Source organism: Nannobrachium achirus, assembly GCF_963921795.1.
Source record: "Nannobrachium achirus genome assembly, chromosome: 20".
Classification (NCBI taxonomy): Eukaryota; Metazoa; Chordata; class Actinopteri; order Myctophiformes; family Myctophidae; genus Nannobrachium; species Nannobrachium achirus.
In genome coordinates this window covers 45,694,713-45,717,992 of record NC_137827.1, presented here as the reverse complement: position 1 = coordinate 45,717,992, position 23,280 = coordinate 45,694,713, and the positions used below count along the sequence as shown (strand labels likewise).

At 42.4% G+C, this 23,280-nt stretch overlaps 1 protein-coding gene across 1 annotated transcript in view; it reads right to left on the bottom strand.

Annotated features, from left to right (window-relative positions):
- Positions 1-14,436, bottom strand: part of LOC308306197 (uncharacterized protein) — a gene marked incomplete at its 5' end in the record, with an annotated part of 48,063 nt that extends 33,627 nt beyond the window's left edge. The window contains 2 exons of the mRNA XM_080751097.1: positions 9,237-9,354; positions 14,191-14,436. Of these exons, the coding sequence (XP_080607223.1) occupies positions 9,237-9,354; positions 14,191-14,436 (364 nt within the window). The remainder of the gene's footprint in view (positions 1-9,236; positions 9,355-14,190) is intronic.
- Between the last annotated feature and the right edge of the window lie 8,844 nt (positions 14,437-23,280).

The following is a 23,280-nucleotide window of genomic DNA, read 5'->3' as shown; positions in this document are numbered from 1 at the left end:
AGATCCCTGTCATTAAAACCAGCCACACAGATATGGGCTGTCTTGGCCATAATGGATTCTGTTAGTGTGGTATGTGGCCGATGTGGCCTCCATATATGGGCATTCCAATGAAGTCCTGTTAGATATGGGCTTAATATTGCTGACATAAGGGAACTCCATATATGGGCATAACAGGGATTATGTTAATGTGACATCACAGTGTCAGTGAAGCCAGAATGTGATGTCAGAGCATCACAGCAACAAACACATAGATACACAGTGTCTCTATTCAGAAGATTGACTTCCATTATTCTAAATAGAGGTCACCTACATAACCCTAACCTCAGTGGGGGTATTTCTGAATAGAGGGGCTGCCCCCGTGGCGGAGATACATACATACGGACAAGCTGTGACCGTTTACATACTAATATGGGACCTACGGTCGCAATAATGGTATTATTCTAAACACTGTTGTATTCACTGTCTGTCATAATAGAGAAATGTTATTTTCTTCCAAGTTACATTAATCTATAAACAAAAGAAAAGTAAAACATACCTTCTTCTCCAAGAATGACTCCTGGTAGAAAACACACTTTAACACAGCTCTAAAGTAAGGATTCTAGTCTCCACTGTTTAGAAAACACTGCTCTGTTTCATAGAGGTTATAATATGCTCTGTTTACGCTACGCCGTGTTTCAACCCGGAAGAGAGAGGCGGAAACGGTCCTCGTCCTTCCCTCTATCTTGTCCGGGTTGAAACACACTATTATAAGTTCCGGGCCTGTAGAAATTTCAAAAATGCTCGTTTTGATTGAGTGATTGATTGATTGAATGATTATTTGAATGAATATTTTATTATCAGTTTGCATAGGAAAAGTACATCACAGGACAGTACAGTTCAGATACAAGGTCTACTAATAGGATTTAAACCCAAGAAAGCACGGTGGCTTGTTTACATTGGGGTCCTTTCTTTGTACTCAATTCATTCACATGACAACAGAAATATGAAAACTAAAACAAAACAAACGTATATAGGCCTAACAGTCAGAAATCAGAAATGAAATTAATACAATATCAGCAAAAATAACATTTAAGACTTCTACCGTGGATCTTTTCTCCACTAGTCCCTCACTAACATTGTTGTCTAGTTTGTATTTATTGAAGATATCGTCAATACATTTAATCTTAGTTTAGTTCTTATTTAGTTTTCGTCAGTGAAGAACAGCTATGGTGGAAGCCGCTGACAGTTCCTAGTTTTCAACGGCAGGCTGATCAAGCTCAGTGTATCAATGGGGTAATGCTGCCCTCTAGCGGTGATTTAGGAAATAGCTTCGGGCAGTAGCCTACTCTGTGTGTGTGTGTGTGTGTGTGTGTGTGTGTGTGTGTGTGTGTGTGCGTGCGTGCGTGCGTGCGTGCGTGCGTGCGTGCGTGCGTGCGTGCGTGCGTGCGTGCGTGCGTGTGTGTGTGTGTGAATAAAGCAGAGATGTTCATGTTTGTTATTCATTGAAGCTGATCTACAGTCTAGGACAAGGGGGTCCACAGAGTTACTACAGGGGTTCCTCCAAAATGTTCTAATTATCCACTTGAGTCCTTGCGTCCATATTCTGAGATCGGCTATTTTCGGCAAAGGTGGGGTTTGGTGTAGAGGGAAAAAAAGAGCAGACTAAGTACAGAGTCAAAGGTCAAGTTTATTAATAGGCCTGCACGATGATCGTGCTGTCAAATAATGAAACTATATGGAATCTATGAACAGGTTGTGGGGGGTCCCTGCATCATCCAAGGGGTCCATGGCCTGAAAACGTCGAAGACCCCTCCTGGTCTAGGATCTTCAGGCTGTGCTCTGACTGCAGAGTAGGGTTGACAACTACCCGACACTCCGCCTTATTTCTAAGGAAAACATGGGATGCCCAGAAAAAGATGAAATCTCACTGCATATATTTATGCAGAGACGCCTCAGGGCAACATGCGACCTCAGGCCAATTCTTGGCCATTTGGCCAGTGATGTATATCGGACCAGTTACCCATATATTATGGAGACCCCATCATGGTACCCATATTTGGAGATCCATGTACTATATATGTATATGATGCATCCCCTTTACGCCCATACATGGAGTGCCCTGTCTGAACCAGCCACACAGATATGGGCTGTCTTCCTCCATATATGGGCTTAATATTGATCACATCAGGGATCTCCATATATGGGCATACAATTGATTCTGTTAGAGATTGTATGTTGTGATGACATCACAACATACAATCCCTTTTATGCCAATACATGGAGATCCCTATCCTAACCAGCCACACAGATATGGGCCAGTCTTGGCCATCTGGCCAGTGATGTATATTGATGACACCAGGGATCTTCATATATGGGCATAAAAGCGATTCTGGGGAATACCCATACATGGACATTTACGCTAATGGATTGTCCATAGTTAATCATAATTAATCACATATTAATCGCATATTGTTATCCGTTCTAAATCGGTCTCAACCCTACAAGACCCACTGTCGCTTTTTGGATACATTTATATTTTATTGTTTAGTATTACAAAACCATTGTGCACACTATTTGTATATAAATACCCCCCACAGAGGCTGACATTCACACAACTTCAAGATCTCTGGAGTCCAGAGTCTGGACAAACAACATATACACATACATTGCCTGTAATATTTGTATTGGTGATCATTAGAATGTCTTGAACATGTATGATATTATTGTGAAAGATATCCTCCAAAACAGAGTCTGGACAAACAACATATACACATAAATTGCCTGTAATATTTGTATTGGTGATCATTAGAATGTCTTGAACATGTACATATGATATTATTGTGAAAGATATCCTCCAAAATGTAAATTAGAGCAGGATTTATAATTGTTACTATTTGGCTATGAAACCTTAACAAAACTCTTTTTTTTTTTTTACATTTCATTTTCTTTTCCAAAGTACTCCTACAACACATCTGAAAAGTAGATTCTTCTTTGTTTGCAAGTAGAAATTAATTCGGGTCTTACGGGGTTGGTTAAACAGATCTTAGTTTGTTGATAAGAGTATTCTCTTATCAACATGGGAGTAGACAAATGCTTGCTTTATACAAATACATGTTTATTATTATTATTGGAACAATGGCAAATACTGTCTAGAATCTTCTTCAATTAACAAAATGTTTGCACGGGAGAAAAAAAAAAAGCTGAAATCATGAACTCAAGCCCAACACATAACGGACGGGCATATTGATTTACTAACTAACATCACATAGTAATACGAGTACTGTAGTGTCCACCTTTATGCTTATGAATGTAGGCCTACTCTAAAACATATAGATTTTGACATTAACACTAAATGATGGAACTCACACGTGATTCTACTAAATAAAATAAAATAAAAACATAAATTGAGCACAATGTTACATTCCAATCTAATAGTAGCATTTAACTCTCCATTGAAAGTAGCTTAAAGAAATACATGTAATGCCTAATGAGTTGTCGTAACAACAGTAATGGTACTGTAACATCTACAATGACCATGGAAATACACAACACATAACAGCAAAACATAAGCAGCATACATGCTCACACACAGAGGGCTGCAAATAGGCCAAATGGCTCAAATAAATAAATGTGTGAATGTGACTAAAATAATTAATAGTGATTAACATAAAAGTGAGTTAATTGTGATTAATTGAATTAACACACACAGAGAGAGAGCGAGAGAGCGAGAGAGAGAGAGAGAGAGAGAGAGAGAGAGAGAGAGAGAGAGAGAGAGAGAGAGAGAGAGAGGGGGAGGTATGAAGGCCTCCGTTTACATGAGTCAAAATATTTCTGCTTTTCTATCCACCTCCCTACCAACATACAGGCGTTTAATTTGATCCTTCCAGTGAGATATTTTATAGTAGAACGTTTGTGAATAAACTGGTGTCTTTTTAAATGACTACAATAACTGTCACATTGTGTACACTGGAAAGGTTTTTTTTCTCCAGTGTGGAATGTGGATTCACTGGTGTGCTTTCAGACTACTTGACTGAATCACTTTTTAGACTGGTGACACCAATAATCTTTTTTTCTCCAGTGTGAAGACGCTGGTGTTTATTCAGGCTAGATGATTCACTGAAACTCTTGTCACAATGTTCACAGTGGAAAGGTTTTTCTCCAGTGTGAACACGCTGGTGTGCCTTCAGTTGAGAGGACTGTTTGAAACTCTTGTCACAATGTTCACAGTGAAAAGGTTTTTCTCCAGTGTGGACACGCTGGTGGCTCTTCAGGTGAGATGACTGATGGAAACTCTTGTCACAATGTTCACAGTGAAAAGGTTTTTCTCCAGTGTGGACATACTGGTGGCTCTTCAGGTGAGATAACTGATGGAAACTCTTGTCACAATGTTTACAGTGAAAAGGTTTTTCTCCAGTGTGGATAAGCTGGTGTATCTTCAGGTTAGATGACTGACTGAAACTCTTGTCACAATGTTCACATTGGAAAAGTTTTTCTCCAGTGTGGACACGCTGGTGTGTCTTCAGGCTAGATGACCTACTGAAACTCTTGTCACAATGTTTACAGTGAAAAGGTTTTTCTCCTGAGTGGACACGCTGGTGTTTATTCAGGTTAGATGATTCACTGAAACTCATGTCACAATGTTTACAGTGGAAAGGCTTTTCTCCAGTGTGGACACGCTGGTGTGCCTTCAGGTTATATGACAGACTGAAACTCTTGTCACAATGTTCACAGTGAAAAGGTTTTTCTCCAGTGTGGATAAGCTGGTGTCTATTCAAGTGATGTGATTGATTGAAACTCTTGTCACAATGTTCACAGTGAAAAGGTTTTTCTCCAGTGTCTCCTGAGAGAGAGAGAGAGAGAGAGAGATGGGGGGGGGGGGGGGGGGGGTTGAGGATAGAAGGGGAGAGGCAGGTTAAAACTGGTGAGTATAAAATGAGGAGCAATTTTGGCTTCACTGGTAATAGTTCTGATTTAATAGTATTTAATATTGAATTTTAATCCAACACCCAGTTTCTTTCCTCACACATACAGTATTTGTCCTGTCCCTGTGTTTAACACTGACTGACCTCCACTGGTCTCCTCCCAATCGTCACTGTCTTCAGTGACTTCAGAGTCAGATTCAAGCTCCACTTCAACTCCAGAACAGTGCGAAGAGGTGTCTTCATCACTGGTAATGTCAACGTCGACCCACCAGGCTCCTCTTTACACACAACCAGGTGCAGGATGTCTAGGATCAGAAAAACAATGTGACAGCTAACACTGGATTCCTTAAGTGTAGATAAACATCTCCATCCTCCATGTACAAAATGAGGTATCATCTGCTTAATGCACGAAGTGAGGGACAGTGAATAGTACTGAACGGACAGTGAATAGTACTGAGGGGGCAGTGAATAGTACTCAAGGGACTAGGGCAGTTTTTGAATACAATTCGAATATTAAAGAAATGGATTAGTACTTGTGTTAATACTTACATTTTTTTCTGACCTCCCATTGTTATACCAGTATACCATGTAACTTTTTTTATAAAACAAATCTTAAAATTTTCCTAACTGTTAAATCGCTAAAGTTTTAGAACACCCACTCCGTTATTTTCAGCTTCTAAAGCCTTCTCTTTATATGTTTTCTATTGAGCCGTGAGGGGGGGAGAATTTCGCGGCAAAATGACGTCATCTGCATCATCTGTATACGTTCTGTATACGTTGGCCAATCACATCGCGGATCATACACACATGATACACTACCGGCCAATCACTTATCAGCTTATCTCCTGTGTCTTCAGGAAGTAGCCTCGCTCAGCTACAGTGTTTACCACGGTTTACCATGGTGAAGGATTCTTAACCTCTTAATCCCCAAATCCTGGCCAGAAAATTACGTTCTACCATGCGTTCTACCCCTCCACGGATTTGTATCGGCCGCGGTGGTTTGCGGCGCCGCTCCGGTGGTCCGCGGCGGTGGTCCGCGACGACTTCGGGCGAAAAACGGCCGAAAAAAGCAATACCGCTACTGACCACTAGTTTAGCAACTTACACAGTATAGCTTTAAGTTTGAGTGCACTGCAGTGCACGCAGATGTCATTATGCCTTATCCCCATGCATACACTTTGTGTGTGTGTGTGTGCGTGTGCGTGTGCGTGTGTGTGTGTGTGTGTGTGACACGACACCTTTGTTTAAGGCCCCAGGGGGCCCTTGGGTGCCACAAGTGCACCGGTCATCCAATCTGTGCCAAACTTGGCATAAACACTGTTCAGCGTTCTGCCATGACAATAGTTACACCAAGGGCTACATCAGGGGCCCCAGTGTGCCATATCAGGGGCCCCTATGGGCCCCAGTGTGCCATACCAGGCCCAGGGTGCCAAAGGTGCACCGCTGCTCTAATCTGCACGACACTGGGCATAAACACTGTTCAGGGGTCAACCATGACAATAGTCACACCAGGTGCCACCTCACAGGCCACATCAGGGGACCCAGTGTGCCATATCAGGGGGCCCCAGGGTGCCAAAGGTGCACCGTTGCTCTGATCTGCACCAAATATGGCACAAACACTGTTCAGGGGTCTGCTATAACACTAGTCACACCAGGGGCCACATCACGGGCCCTGCTGCTCTGATCTGCACCAAATATGGCGCTGAACAGTGTTTCTGACAAGTTTGGTGCGTAATGGGGCATCAGTTTATTTGTGGTATCCAGAGGCCCCTGGGGGCCCTTAATGCAGCCCCTGGTGTGACTATTCTCAGGGCAGACCCCTGGACAGTTTGTGTGCGTAATGGGGCAACAGTGCACCTGTGGCACCCAAAGGCCCCAGGGGGCCCCAACGTGGCCCCTGGGGGCCAAACATGGCCCCTTGTGTGACTTTTGTCGTGACAAACCCCTGAACAGTGTTTATGCCATGTTTGGTGCAGAGTGGACCAACAGTGCAACTGTGGCATCCAGGGGCCCCTGGGGGCCTTGATTTTGCACCTGGGCACCACACATGGCCTCTGGTGTGGCCATTCGGAATGCAGACCCCTGATTAATCTTTGTTTGGTGCGGATCAGAGCAGTTTCTGGCAAGTTACTGTCTGTGGCACCCAGGGCCCCTGTGGCACCCAGGGCCCACCAGGGGCCTCATGTGGTCCCCGGGGGCCACACAAGGCCCCTGGTGTGACTATTGTCATGCCCAGCTCCTGAACAGTGTTTGTGCCAAATCTGGTGCCTATTAGGGCCACGGTGTGTCTGATTTGGTATACTACACGTGCACGTAGGCCTTTTGCGCTCCAAGTTCAACTGAAGGTTTTCACATGAGCCTTTTTGGTTTTTACTTTTAGGCTTTATTTCAAAAAGTAAAAAGTATTATTACGTATCTTCACCATCTGATAGAGTTCGCAGAGACCTTTAAAATGATGTAAAAAAGTAATTTTCGCCAAAAATTTCACTTGGGCCCTTTGCGCTCCAAGCCCTCGGTGGTGGAACGCGTGAAACGCTCAAGAGTTTGGTTGCATTTTACTGTAAAAGACAAGGGGAGAGCCAAATGCAATATATGCAGCACGGTTGTTTCATGCTCAGGAGGGAACACTTCTGCAATGCAGAGGCACTTGTCCACAGTGCATCACATTAGACCCAAGTGCAATACCTTTGCATGTCTGCGACGAAAAACACAGCCGGTGCCGTCGGCTGTTGCAGCAGCGGGACAACCATTCTCTTCCACCCAAGGTATGTGGTGCTTGAAAATATTAATAATTCCATTGATAATAATCCGTTTGGGTTACTCAAATCCCTGCCATAGAGTTATATTTCACTCCATACGAATGAATCTGTGGCGTCGCCAGCGTGACGTCACCAGCGTGACGTATTCAATGTGCGAATCAGTCTACCGAAAAGAGCAGATCTACAAGCTCACAACGTGGTGCGAGCAGACGCGTTGTGAGCTTGTTGGGTATTTTTTGTCGAACTACGACTTATAAATTACACTTTTAAAGAGAACACTTGAACCCCAGGATCCCTATTCTGCGGGGAAGGTTAACCACAAATAGCCGATCTACAAGTTCACAACGGGTCACAATATGACATGTTGTGAGCTTTTAGATCTGCTATTTTTGGAGAAGAGAGTTGGCCTTAGATGGAAAAAGAACTCAAGTACACTAGTGCAAATCAGGTTTGTTTTTCTAAGCATTTCAGGGTCTACACAGTAAGTTGTTAAACTGAAGTGACATTGAAGAATTCCAAATATGCACCATTTACCATCTTATTATCAGAGATCCCCTTTGAATCATGCAATTATGAAACAATATTAAAACATAAGACTCGGAAAGTCGTGAGCTTGTAGATGGACTATTTCCAGCACATGTTCCCCCTGCTTAGCGATGCTAGGGTTCAAGTGGTTAAACTTACTGAAGTGTGGCTGATCTTCAGGTTCCTCCTGTTTAATAGAAATGTCCCTGGCTGAGTCTGGAGAGTTCATCTTCACCTGCAGTCTGGACTCCACACTCTGGTCTGGAATGAAGCAATTCAACAAGGACTTTATTTATTAAAAGGAACCAATCTGCTTTAAATTAGTTTCTTAGTTTCTACAACTATGCTTCCTTATATGCCCTGCCCAACCCCACCAAAAATTACACCCCCACCTTTTACTGTATGGGGTTGTAAAGACTTTGATGTGTCATGTATTTTAGAAATGGTTTCATGTAAAACAGAGGAAGCGTAGGATATTGTTACGAAACCAAATAGGTCAAGAGGTAAAGTTTGTAACATAAAGATATTAACCCTTCAAAACCTGGGATGCTGAGCATGGAGGAGCAAATAAAGGGAGTCATCACAGTTTCAGAGTAAGAAAAGGTGCGAGTGCTTCTTTACTCTTCTTTTAAGTCAAAATATTTACATAGTTACATGTTCAAAAAGTATGCATGGACATACTATAAAGAAATGACACTACCTAGGGACACGGGCATTGCCGAAATAACAAACAAAGCAGCTAAGTAAAACAAAGGCAAGCTAACTAACTAACTAACTAATTAATTAACAAAGAACTAGATTAGTAAAACAAAAGCCTGCCTACCTAACTACTCTAACAGAAAACAGGTTCAAAAACACATGTGGTGGCAACAACCCCTTGCCTAGTGTGTTTAACAAGTTTCAACCTACGTGGTGCCTGTGTATAGAGGCCTCTGTCTTTCCCTGTCCCAAGGCAGTGGCATATACAGAACTACTTCAGCAGGTGAAAATACAAAAGGTTGCTCTGGGGAAAAATAACTACAAAAAGACAAGGGCTACAAAAACATGAGACTGGTTTGGAGAAGAGACATGAACTGAGGTGAGGCACAGCCTTTTATAGGCAACAGGTGGTGGTGATTGGATAGGGGTGGAGCCAGGTAATGGATGATGGACAGCTGATTAGATGAGACCTGTGGAGAATGACAGAGGGAAGGAGAGACAGGAGGGAAGGAAGACACTAAACCCCAGACTAACCTACGTGGAACGTAACACGCCCACCAACAAGAACAAACTTACCCTAAGTTTGTTAAAAAGCTCTCCAACTCCAAAAACTAAAACCTGAGCAAACTACCAAATTAACTGTCACAAAACAAAAGAAACAGGCCCAACAGGTATAAAGAACAAGTCCAACACACAAAAATCAAGAGGCCTCATTGACTTTTTAGACCTTGTTCTACACACAAAGAGAGGAACCAGTGCCCTCTAGACTGCTGGCCAAAAAATATCAAGTGCAAAATCTTAACTTAACCTAATGTGTCACCAAAGCAACCTAAGAAGAGTCAGGGGCTAGCTGCTGCTTCCTTTTTAGCACAGAACAGTTAGCCATGACATGGCCGATTTTATGACAGTAGTGACACTCCCTGGGCTCGTTAGAGCCTCCAGATGGAGTGGTGTCAACTGGACACAAGTCAGATGAGGTTTTACCACAAGGTGTCACAAATACCTCTGTATGAGTTAACACATACTCATCTGCACAGACCGCTCCCTCACTGAGTGAAGAAACTTTCTTTTCGTTCAGATACATGACACAGCGCTCTGGAGCACATTTCTTAAACTCTTCCAATAGAATTAACTCCCTGAGTGTCTTGAAGTCAGTTACTTTACTGGAAACACACCATTTATCAAATAGGGCTCCCTTCTCCCTGGCTAATTCAACAAAAGTCTGAGTGGAACCTTTCCTGTGGCTCCTAAACTGCTGCCGATAGACCTCTGTCACTAATTCATAGGCAGAGAGCGCAGCAGTTTTAACTACATCATAATCACGACTTTCATCAAAAGACAAGGAAGCAAGTACATGTTGTGCAGCTTTACCAGCCAACTTACACTGCAATACGGTGGACCAGTCCTGCTTTGGCCAATTCAGCATGATAGCAAGGCGTTCAAAAGTTTGGAAAAAAGCATCTACCTCTGTTTCCCGAAAAGGAGGTAGTTCTACATGCCGAAACAAGTCAGCCTTATTACCCTGTGGTGCTAAAGAAGTAGTGGAGGAGGTACCTGTGTCTTGTGATTTTAGGATACAGCAGTCATTGCAATCAGTAGTATGAACTATGACGTGAATATTCATGATGGTTAGTGAGTTGAGGTTTGCTTATGAATAGTCTAGCAATCAAATGTGGGACAATTGCTTCCAACACACTTAATACAGAAAATGAGTTGCTTGTTTTGATACTACCCCAATATACTTTATCTGATGATCAGATTTTAATTAAGCCCAGATAAACTGACCAAACCCCCCAATGCAAGGCTTTGTTTTCAAGTGTCAGTAGTAATTACAATGGGATGAAGACCTTTTTCTCCACACAGTTTCCCATTCCAAGTGTGTTTGTCTTATATGTAACACGAACGCCAGTGCCACTATTCCAAAGTCCCCTCTGGTGCTTTTTGAGCTGTGTGGAAACACAGCTTCAGTTAAGAGGTGATCTCAACGAGGGACTTTCTGAGGACTTTTTGCCCATTGGCTGTCCATGTCACATGGTGTGGAGAGAGGAGGAAGGAAGCGTGTTGCCAGACTTATGGGAGAGAAACAAGCAAACTGGTATATAGATCATAAAAAGTGTGCTCCCCTCCTTTACTGTATGGTGAATTAACAACGTAGTGTGTTTGTGTCAGCCGAGCCCAGGGACGGATTAACCCCCCGCGAGGGCCGAGCCCAGGGACGGATTAACCCCCGCAAGGCCCCCCCCCTAAAAAAGGGCCTCCCCCTAGAAAAAAGGGGGGGCCCTTTTTCAACATTTTTTTTTCAAACTTCTTTTTATTTTCAAAATATCCTGCACAATAATATGTGTGTAATGGTGAGAAGACAATTAACGGATAGTTGAAACAATAACAAAATGTTTGAATTTCACAGTTACATAATTTAAAACCTAAAACAAGGATTTGGGTGATTTATGCTTTAATAAAAAAGTGTGCAGCCCAACGAATGAAATTACGATTATGGCATTAGGCTACTGTGCTACAATACTTCAGTGACACAGATAACCCTGATATTTTTACAGTGATATTACACATGACTAGTCACACAGATGGAAGAAAGAAACAATGTCAACTTCAAAAGGATCATAATTCTAGTCATTTGAAAGAGTTTAAACCAATCATTTGACCAGGATATGCTCTGACTGCCTCTGATCTAAGATCTTACAAGGAAGTTTGCATGACTTTGTACTGCGGTGCAATCACAATCAGGTGTCTTATGGTGACAGTGCTGCGTGCCATTATATGCTCAAGCAAGTAGCAACATACTGCGCACACAGTTATGAAGTTTTGGAACAATAGCCATTATCTGTGTACCTTTGTGGTGAGGGTGGTTCAGGTTGAAGACTGCAGATCTCTCCTTTTCCAGTTCTTCCCGTCTTCCCCCAGTTCACGTTGACTGAGCGCAGTGTTCAGGCCACTGCACTGGACAGACGTGATGTCTCCAACCACAGCTGCCGCAGGAATACGCAGAGTGCGATGGTCCCCACGAGGAAAGTCAGGAAACCCACGTAAGATGACAACTTGGATGCCAAGGCCTTCATGCTGGACCACTATAGGAATTGTGGATAAAAGACCATTAGTTTAGCAGTGAAACATCCCAGAAGGAAAGGATTTTCCTGCAGGGATGAATCCGTTTTACTATACTCCACACCAATAATGATGCCTTTTTTTGTGTTTACCACTAGAATTTATGTAAAAAGGATATTTGCTTTCATGTGTTCATTTAGCAGGTGCTCTTCAATGGATGAAAACATTCTATGGCCTATGATCTAGAATCAGAGTTAAAGTTGTACTATGTAACTTTTTTTATAAAACAAATCTTAAAATTCTCCTAACTATTAAATCACAAAAGTTTTAGAAGATCCGCGCCGTGAATTTCAGCCTGTAAAGCCTTCTCTGTATGTAAACTGAGATCCTTGCCGTGGACCGGATCTCGCGCCAAAATTGCGTCATCACACTACCGGCCAATCACAGCGAGGGTTATACAACTGCCGGCCAATCACAGCGCATCTTGAAGTGGGGTCGCTATGGCAGCCATATTTGTTGTCGCCCGTTTGTACCATCCCTTCTCTAGGTAATTTCGCCTACCAGGCAGGGTGAAGGAGTCCGTATCTCTGGAATTACTGAACGCACAGGAACAAGGGACCCCTTAAAAGATAGATCTCAGCGAGGTGGAGGCAGACGCGGGGGTCTGAAGGTACGAAAAACGTCCGAAAGACGCGGACGCGACCGCGGTTTGCTATAGGGCTAATGACCACTAGTTGGGCATCTTACACAGTATGGCTTTAAATATCGTCACTGTCGGGCAGAAACCTCGTATCTCCAAGTTTCAAATGTGTAATTTATTTCGTATAAGTAAAGCCCTGCTTGTAGATCGGCTATTTTCACTAGTTTAGATAATTTTTAAAATGATAAATACAAAACGAGGTTTTCACCCGACAACGACGATATGTAATAGGTTAAGATCGCTGAAGAATAAATTGATTTACAAAAGAAATGCATTGAATGAGGCCTGACACAGTATTCTTGATAGAGCATAATAATAGGTGTGTAATATATGAGAATTCTCTCATCATTTGGCTTTACAGGTCAAGTCAAGGCAAGTTTATTTATATACTGTAGCACGTTTAAAAACAATAGCAGTTTACCCAAAGTGCTTCCCAAGCCACAATAGCAATATATAGACCGTAGTCCATTTACAAAGCAATAGGTTTAGGTGCCAGCACTCTGCATGTAGGAAAATGTTTTGCATAAATGTGAATAATGAGAGTGGCGTCATTCTAACCATTTCCATGTGGACCTGTATATTTTTGCAGATACCCCTTCTCAACTACTAAGATGCTGAGCTGTAGTACTCTGATTTAAAAAACTACGGTACTGTCTTACCATGGTGGATTCCTGTTCATACAGAGAATCTGATTGTTTATGGTAAATAATTCAGAACAGCAAACTGAAACAACCTCTACTAGATTCACCCTACAGTTACATTTATATAGCTTACTGTTTAAATGGTGAATTTGCTAACAAGAAATTAGGTTGCTCTTAATCAATTCACATCCAAAACAAATTTGTATTATAGGCTATACAATGATTTTTGGTCCAGGTAGCATATCGTCGTTGTCGGGTGGAAACTTTGTATGTCCAAAACCGTTCGTTTTGCATTTATCATTTTAGAAATGATTGAAACTAGTGAAAACAGCCGATCTACAAGCACACAAGGCCTCGCACCGCGAGGCCTTGTGTGCTTGTAGATCTGCTGTTTTCACTACCTTTGTGCGATGGCCTTGTATGACGAAGCAGGGCTTTACTTAAAAACATACAAATTTGAAACTTGGAGATACGAGGTTTCTGCCCGACAGTGACGTTATGTTTTAGGACGCAGCACACTTGACTTTGCTAAAACATTTTCAAATAAAAGTTGAAAACTGCTGTTTGTCTTGATGATGAATTTGTATCCACAAATAACGTTTGTATTATGTCATGGCCTTGAGTTTAGCTATAGAGAATGTTTCTCAAAGTGAATAGGACTGTAGACAATATCCCAAAACATGACAACATGCCAAGCCGTTTACTACTGTAATTACCCACAATGTTTTGTATCTGGAGACTATAGGCCAATTTAATTATAGGCCAACAACCTTTTTAATGTATGTGACCACAGGGATTAGTGTAGAGAAGAATAATTATCACATCATGCTAAGTAATATAATGGTCCCTTACAATACTTTAACTCTTAGAGTTTACAGAAGACTGGTGGTGAGAAATGAACTCACCAGGTCAGAACAGAACGGTCTGAAGGCCTGGATGAAGTGCTGGGCTCCTATCTGGCCTCTCAAGAAGTGGTGCCACACTCCGTCCCGAAGAATCCCGAAGACGACCACCTCGCAGGGGGGCCGGGGAAGGGGGTGGGGGACAGAGGAGGAGGTGTGTGTCAACTGGCGTCCTGTCCAACGCAGGAAGCACAGCCTCACAGTGTGATCACCCTGCACATGCACCGTCATCATCATCATCATCATCATCCTCACAGCATCGACTCCCAGCACATATCTTTATCCTGTGAGGAAAATGCAAACATGAGTGATCAGAAGCATTAATAAGAGGAGTAAACTAGGGCTGTCACGATTAAGAAATTGCAATTGACGATGAATTGTCACTCAAATAACTGTGTTTCTGTCGTTGAACATTGGAACATTATGAATACAAATTAATTGGAAAATCTGAGCTGTCTACAAGGTTGTGTGTGTGTGTGTGTGTGTGTGTGTGTGTGTGTGTGTGTGTGTGTGTGTGTGTGTGTGTGTGAGTGTGAGTGCATCAGAGATAATAAAGCTGTTGAAAACCAGTGCAGGCCTAGCCTAGTAAACGACCAACTAACAAATGAAATGGTTTCTGGAAGAGGGGCGGGTACGAGGCTAGTGCAGGCCTACCCTTTTTCCACAATGAAAATGTATCAGGAATCAATGAGGGAATCAACAAAGAATCAAAGCAGAATCGTTGATGCAACTGGTATCAATAGTATCATAATAATGTGAATATTCTCATCCCTGCACACCAATGTTCAAGGTTCAAGTTCATTGTTGCTTTATTGTTACACTGTGTACCTTAATGTATATAGAGTAAAACATAATTTTGTTCTCACCTGTGATATTGTGTAAACAACAATAAATAATAGGGAGTAAATTAGCAATCAAAGGTTCACAACACACACACACACACTCACACACACACACACACACACACACACACACACACACACACACACACACACACACACACACACACACACACACACAACAGTCCATCAGTATTGTCAGGGGGTGCATAACATCCTAGTAGGCTACTAGTTAAACCACATTAACTAACCTAACCCTGGCTAGAATGGCTGTGATATTACACCAACCACAGCCAGTCTAGGGCTAGCATAAACCCAAGTGTAATGTGGTTTTCAAAAATGTAATCGGTAAATACATTGAATTAAAATAGCAACAATACCACATCTGCAAGACTACAAAGCAAATAAAACAAACTGTTTACTTACTCCTCAGGAATGTACTACTGTCTACTCTACTCTACTGTCAGCCAGTCAACAGTGCACCTCTGTTCCATTCAAAGTGTGACTTTGACTCCAACACTTTCCCACTTTACTAGCCATAATTTGCATTGTGCAAAAATGATCTCAATCCCAGAGACTGTTTATCTCTGGTTAAAAGACTTCTCTGTTTACATCTTAACTAACCTCGCATCGCCATTGCCAACGTTCAGGTTTCTGTTTACATCAAGGCCTACTGTTCAGGGCTCAGCTAGCCTGCCTAGCCATAAATCATAACACAAGTTAGAGGTCGCTAATATACGTCTCAACGTCCGAATATTAGCGACCTCTACTGGTGTTATGATTTATGGCTAGTGCTCAGCTCTGCATCATTGAGTAAAAGTACAAAAGTATTTTGGGCCAGTACTTTTGGCATCAAAATGTACTTAAAGTACCAAAAGTAAAAGTACTGACGCGTTGTGAGCAACGTAACGTCGCTACGGTGAGTTCGAAATATTTGAACTTCAAGTTTGTTTACCCGACGTCACAGCGGCGCCGCGGATTGGTCAGCTGACGGCCAGCGGGCCAATCAGCGAGCAGCGACTTGCGTTCTCGCGCAGTACGCTGCTGGTATAAATACACGGCGGAGCCGTTGATCGCTCAGATGCTCTAAATCTTTGACAGAATCGGACGCATCTACCCTTGCTCACCAGCAAACACCTGCTACCAGCACACTACTACCACTACCGGACCAGACGACACATCGCCAGACAGACTACCAGAATCTCTTGTTTGATTGTTGTTTATTGTTGTTTGATTTACTTTTTGCTAACTTTGCTAACCTTTTGCAGCTAATACTTTTGTTTACAGTTGACTAACTCTCCCCTCTCTCTCTCTCTCTCTCTCTCTCTCTCTCTCTCTCTCTCTCTCTCTCTCTCTCTCTCTCTCTCTCTCCCAACAGTTTCTGCCGTCATGGGTCAGTGTGTTTCGGTCACCCGGCGCAGGAGGACCAGACTGGAGTCAGCGGACGGTCCGGACCCGTTACCTCGCGTCACCAGACTTCCAACCGCGGAGGAAACGCCGGGACCAACTGACGACTCCCTTCAACCCTCTGCTCCAGCAGCACACGATGGGTCCTCCAGCCACCACCACTCCCAGGATGAAGATACGATCCTTCTTCAGGATGGATGCAGCCCCGAAGACGATGGTTATGGCTCTATGACCAGGTCCAGAGTCCAGCCGGCTGCATCCATCCTGAAGAAGGAGCGTGTCCCCACCGATGACAGAGACAACGGGCCTCATCCACGCCGTCCACGGTATGTCGTGAAATTTAACAGCAGAGTAAATACCATGCACTACACACCACAAGAGATCCAGTTTGTGCACTTTGTGGCCCACTCCCAGGATGAAGATACGATCCTTCTTCAGGATGGATGCAGCCCCGAACAGAGGCGCCGGGTTTTGTCCATGCCGCGAGGTGCTGAAGCATCGAGCGCCCCTTTGTGGCAGACACAGCACTCCTCATCATACTACAGTAAGTCCGAGCACCACTTAGATGTGGAGGCAGGCCAGGCATTGTAGTAGATGGGGATGCTGATGCTAATGTTAAATGTTGCACACACTTAAAATGTATTTTCTAGACTGTAGTTATTATTATTTTATTATTTTCAAGAGGGGAGATAATCTATACAGGTGTAGAGGACGCCTCAGTGGTTGTGATAGCATTGTTTATAATGTTGATGGGTTGTTTAAGGTTAAGTTAAGGGGTGGTTGTTGACTTTTGTTCCTGTTGGCTGACTAGGCCTACTTGGTATTAGAAATAATTGATAAGATCTCATTATTCATTCAGAGAAACTTGACTCTGTCATTTTTATACCACTGAATTTCACCACTTTATATGGTTTAGATTTTTTACTTCAAGTAATAATAGTATTATTAGAAATATATGTGTACTAGTTGTTGTACAAAAAAAACTATAAAAACAAAAACAAAAAACACACAAAACTAAAACTAACCAAAAAAAAAGTGTCTGTCTATCTAATGTATTTTCACAGGTTTCTACTGACGTGGCTTCATCCTCTCCCTTTGGGGAGTCTGTCCTGCGTGCAGTATGTGTCATCACCACTCTGTTGGCCTGGCGGGCTCGCTCGAGCCGCCCTTCAACCCTGTGATGGTGACTGGCCTTGGCGTCTTGCGGGGCCAGGCTCTAGGTATAGCGTCTTGCACCTGAGCCTGTCTGTCTGTCTATGGAGCACCTGGGTGTGGTAGAGATAAAAGCACTCTTCCCACCTCCGCAGCAGTAACTGCGATGCCTCCAGCTTGGCCTGGTGCTCCATCAATCTAAACACAATTGGCCGTGTTTAGACAATTTACAATTGAGCATTTAGCAGACGCTCTTAACCCAGAGCAACTTAAAATTGGGGTGGAAAGCTGGCTGGATCAAGTGACCGTTCTTTTTGCTGCACTGCAGAAGCTACTGGCAAGTGTATATGGGAGGATGCACACATTAGTTTATACATCCCCAGCTGTGGAGGTGTTAGTGCAGCAACAAGGACTGAAAGGACACTTGGGGACAGTTGGGAATTGACAACGACTAAATTGGGACTCCTCCGATGGATTGCCGCCGTGTAGTGGCGGGGGAGCTAATGACCCAATAACCCAAGCTTCTGGGTGAGGGATCAGACCAAGAGCAATCCATAGATAAAACTAACATGTTACAGAAATCACCACGAGAAACCAAAGCACTCCAGCAGACGTCCACGGAGATGGCAACAACTCCTGTGCAAGGTAGAAGCCCCTCCTGGGAAGGTTTGGGCATGACATGGAATCTCCTGGACCCAAAAGAAACCATCGAGATGGAGGTATGTAAGAACCATTGTATCAGAACAGGTCTCTGCTGTGAAGGAAACTTGAGATAACACTTTACTTAAAGGCCGAGTCTATAATGTACTTAAAAGGCTGCATAACACTTGTTATACATGTTTATAATTATGCACAAGAACAAGAACTTATAACAAGGTTTATTATAAGTGCTGGCCATAATTCTTCATAAGCTCAGCAGAACAGTGCATCGTAACTACCTTAACTTCAGTCAGTTATAAAGCCTTATAAGTGCATTATAGATCCAACCTTTACTAAAGTGTTGGGAAAACCAATTTGTGTGCTTGCATTGAAGATCATGTCCAACATTTATAGATCAGCTGTAGTTATTGTTTATTTCTTTATCTGACTACGGGTGCGTTCGGAAATGCGCACTCAACGCACTGGTGTGCCATGTAGTCGTTCGTTTATTCGGTGCACTTGGTGCGTTGTCGTTCGGAAATCCAGTGCGCGGCGCACTGGTGTGTTGAGTGCACGCACTCACCAACCCTACTCAGAAGATGGGGTTTGGCGGTGTGGTGCGGTGTTTTGATTGGTTGGTTTTCATGGCCGTGTCTCGAATGCTTCTCAGCTCTGAACAATGGAGTAAATGACCGCAAAATACAGCACTTGCAGCTTAATTGGTCGTTTGGGCTTGATAGTTTCACACACATCAACATGTAAATTAACAGCAGGTATGCCAATGTTGTGAATTAGACCTACATCTCCTAATAGCAACGTTACGTTAGCATACAGTAACTGCTGCTTTTCAGAAAGTTTACCTTCAGAGTTCAGAGTGAAAAAGCACACAGCTCACAGCTGCCTGTTAAAACTGGTCGTTCGTAAATAAGCCACACTGAACGCACTCTCCAACGTCACGCCCACTGCACTCACTACACTGAGCACACACCCGGTGCGGGTTTCCGAACGCACCCTACATGTCTACTTTCTTGCTTGCTTTTATTTGTGTAATATATTATATACAGTATATATTGTAGGCCTATTAGAACTGTATATCATTGTGAGCAGAAACCTCTTTTCAAATTGGTGTTTTTTCTTTTTTTTTTTTCCCTATAAATGAATGCGCCTCTTCGTCATAGTACAGTATCGCACAAAAGTAGCAGAAGTAGTGATCTGTCTGTGCCTGGCTTTTATAAAGATTGAACAAATGAAAATATTCACAAAAGCTGTCAAGTAAATGACGACATTGGATCCGCTGGAACATTTCCTGAAAAGTAACACTTTTGGACATAATGAGGTTTCCTCCCGACAGAGACTATATCCTTTGTTTTAAGTGCTGTGTGCTCGACAGTCCCAACAATGTGTGTGTGGTCCAGTAGCTGCTTCCTGGAGGAGCCGCCCTGCTCTAACTGGACCTGGACTCTCTGTCTCCTGGCTGGAGAGTGGGCACTTCGTCAGTGGTGTAAAGGAACTGTACTGTAAGTACATTTACTAGTAGTGTACTTAGGTCAAACGTTTTGGTATTTTTCAATTTCTTTGTATTTTTCTCAGAGGAAAATGTTGAACTCCACTACCATTAACTTGAGTTACTAGTTACTTTGTAGATTTGGATTCTTATTACAAAACATGCATTTACCATTTCAGCCCTATATACAGTACATTTCGGCCTTTTGAAAATGGCCGATCTACAAGCTCACAAAAGATTTGCAAACTTGAAATGGACCTTCTGCATAATGAGTACTTTCTACTTTTGGTACCTCAAAATACATTTTGATACCAATGCCTTTGTACTTATATTTGTACATGAAAAAATGTAAATTAAATCCTCAGTGTTGAGTGTTAATTTAACTCTGACAGTGTAAAAATGTAAACAAATTAACCCGTAAGCCCATTTTCATTGTCATCAACTAAAATGAGTACATTTCCTTGTTTTCTGTTCTTACCACAGGCAGAGGAGACCAACAATGCAGAAGGCACTGAGAAGCTTACAGCACTGCTGACCAGGTGAGGAGTGGGCAGCCTTTTAGCACTGTAGGTTTAACTGACTGGGTTGCAGAGAAGAAAGGGGCAGTCAACCAGTGTAAAATTATCCCAAAGATTAGTTGCAGTATGTTATGAACTCTAGCAATCCTGTCTGTCCTCTGGGCCTGGAATGCAACAGCAGGCCAATCTATTAAAGCAGATCTATTTCTACAAACATGGAGCCGTCATCTCTTGATGACGATCGGTTTATAGAATGGTTGATTTAACCTTTTTTTTTTACTTGGTTTAGACAGATGATAGTTTAACGTGATGTTGTGTTTGTGTTCCCTCCAGATGCTCAATACAGCCCATGTCAGGAGGACCAGTGATGTGTCAGGACTCCACACTAAGCTGGACAGGAAGAAAGAGGTGCTACTCAATTCTTGGTGATGGATTTCTTCATATTTTTATTTCTTTGGATTGAACATCAGCGTGCATTTTTAGATGTTTTTTATTTAGGTTGCAGTAAGACAATCGATCACCTTTTCCCCCCAGCACCGGGATAGTCGGCTAGAGCTGCTATATCCTGGCCTCAGTCGTTTCAAAATTTGACTCCAGTAACTCCAGCCTTCCGGGCCTCCCAGCATGCTCACTTAAGCCCCTCCAAATGATCCCTTAAACCAGCCAAAATGTTCACGTCATGTGGTCTACCTGGTAGATTACGATCTACCTTTTTGATACTCCTGGTATATATTGTATAGACCAGGGGTTTTCAAAGTGGGTGACTGGGCACCCTGGGGTGCCATGACGGCAGTCCAGGGGTGTTGGAGATCATTTGATAATATTTGGAATTTATTTGGACACTTTAGTATCATTTTAAACTACAGTACAAAGTTATTTTCAGTTCTAACCAAAACGGCTATTATCGCAACGCTTTCCTCGTAACATAATCACTAAAATATCGTCACTGTCGGGCAGAAACCTTGTATCTCCAAGTTTCAAATGTGTACGTCTTTTGGTAAAGCAAAGCCCTGCTTCATCATATAAGACTGTCGCACAAAACTAGTGAAAACAGCAGATCTACAAGCACACAAAACAAACGGTTTTGGACATACAAGGTTTCCACCCGACAATGACGATATGCTATAAATATAAGGTGCTGGGAGTTAAAAGTATAATGTAGGGGTGCCTCAGATTAAAAAAATATTCATGGGTTGCCCTGAGACAAAAAGGTTTGGGAACCCCTGGTATAGACTGATGCTAGGATCTTGGTTTACCTGTGATCCTAGTTTACCATGGCACTGCATTACTGTCTCTGCATGTACAGAATGTGATTACCTTTCTTTTTGGAAGTTTCTCTAGATAAGAGTGTTTGCTAAATGCCTAAATAGTCTGTATTGAAGCAGTTTAAACCACATTCTTTTCTCAAGCACTTTTTAAAGAAGCATCATTCCAATCAGTTTACAACTCAGACCGTGTATGTCTTGATGAATTGAATACATAGGATCACAATGGAAACAAGCCCTCTTGGCTTTTTGTTACTCTTTTAGTATGTATAACTGTACCTTACTGTACTTTTTGCAACCTTGATCTTTAAGGATAGTGTTAATGTGGGAGGTTTGTGCACTAGAGTCAGGTAGTTAATTATTGTAGTAAATTATTATGGACAGGTCAATGCAGGTTTTCGTGCATCTATGGTTTTGAATGCTGGAAAAGAATGTATATGTTTAATAAATGGACTGACATATCCAAAATGATACAACAGCTCTGGACATTGAATTCATCATGCACTTGTCTTGACTGAAGTCAACAGTTGCCCTCCCTGGGGCTTGTTCGATTATCCTTTTAGCAGAACCTGTTCGATTATCCTTTTAGCATAACCTTTCACTATACTATCTGTACTGCTAATAATTGTGTTGATGAAGAATTCAGTCCAGGCAATGTCCAAGGCAGGCACTTGGACATTAATAATCCAGGTAAATTCAGTAATGCATAAATACACACAAAGCCACATATTGGAGCAACTAGCATCACTCAAACTATTCAAAAGTTGATATTCATTGTGTTTTCATCTTTAGGTTCCTATATCATACTAGAAAGCATATTTCAAAACAGATTCGATATTCGTCCACTAGGTGGTGCCAGAGTGCTATAGTCAGACATGATATCCAAACATAATTTCTGTGGACACTGCTGGTTCCAAAATCAAAGTCCTTTAATGTTTGCAGCTGTGAGTCAGGTCTGTCTGCAGGAGTCTATAGGATAACCTGGAGATGTAGGGGTCTACACCTCTCCAAAATGTATCTAATTTTGCTCTACAAATCTATGACCCTGTCCCTAACCCATTATTCTTAATGATATATTGGCCTACATTGCTCTCTGCCAGTGGTGTAAAGTAACTAAGTACATTTAATTTACTTACAGATCCCAGGAGGACTCAGGTCAGTGTTGGTAAAATACTAATTTCTAAATAATTGATTGCTTTTTAGCTCTTGAGGTTATGATTGGGGTGTAGGCTCTTAAGTAGAAACATTGTTCACCAGCTGAGGAGGAGTTTAACTGAGGTAAAGCATCAAAATGTTAAGTGAAATTCACTTTCTCAAGAAAATAGTCAGGTTAAGTTTAGAAAATAGGGGGGCGCAGTGGAGGAGTCGGTAGCACTGGCGCCTCATAGATATGTACAAATATGTGTTCTTGTATAGGCATTTTTTTCTAGATAACATACATACTTCAATCAATGAATTCCTGTTATGGTGATAACGGTGAAGCTGTACAAATATATTCACTTTAATTAAGTACATCAAACGGTAAAAAAGGCACCACGGTTCCAAGAATCTTGAACAGAATGAGTTATTTTGGTAGAAAATGGTCTCATAGGCCACAATGAGATCAGAGTCCTCCTCGCCTGACGAGAAGATGTGGGACAGGAAGTACTTCTCTTGACGCGGGGGGTCTGTGTCTCCTGCCTCTTTTAGATGATCCTCCAACACGGGGAGAACCTTCTCTTGCAGGAAATCCATGATCTCTACAGGAAATAGGATGAAGAGAAGAGGAA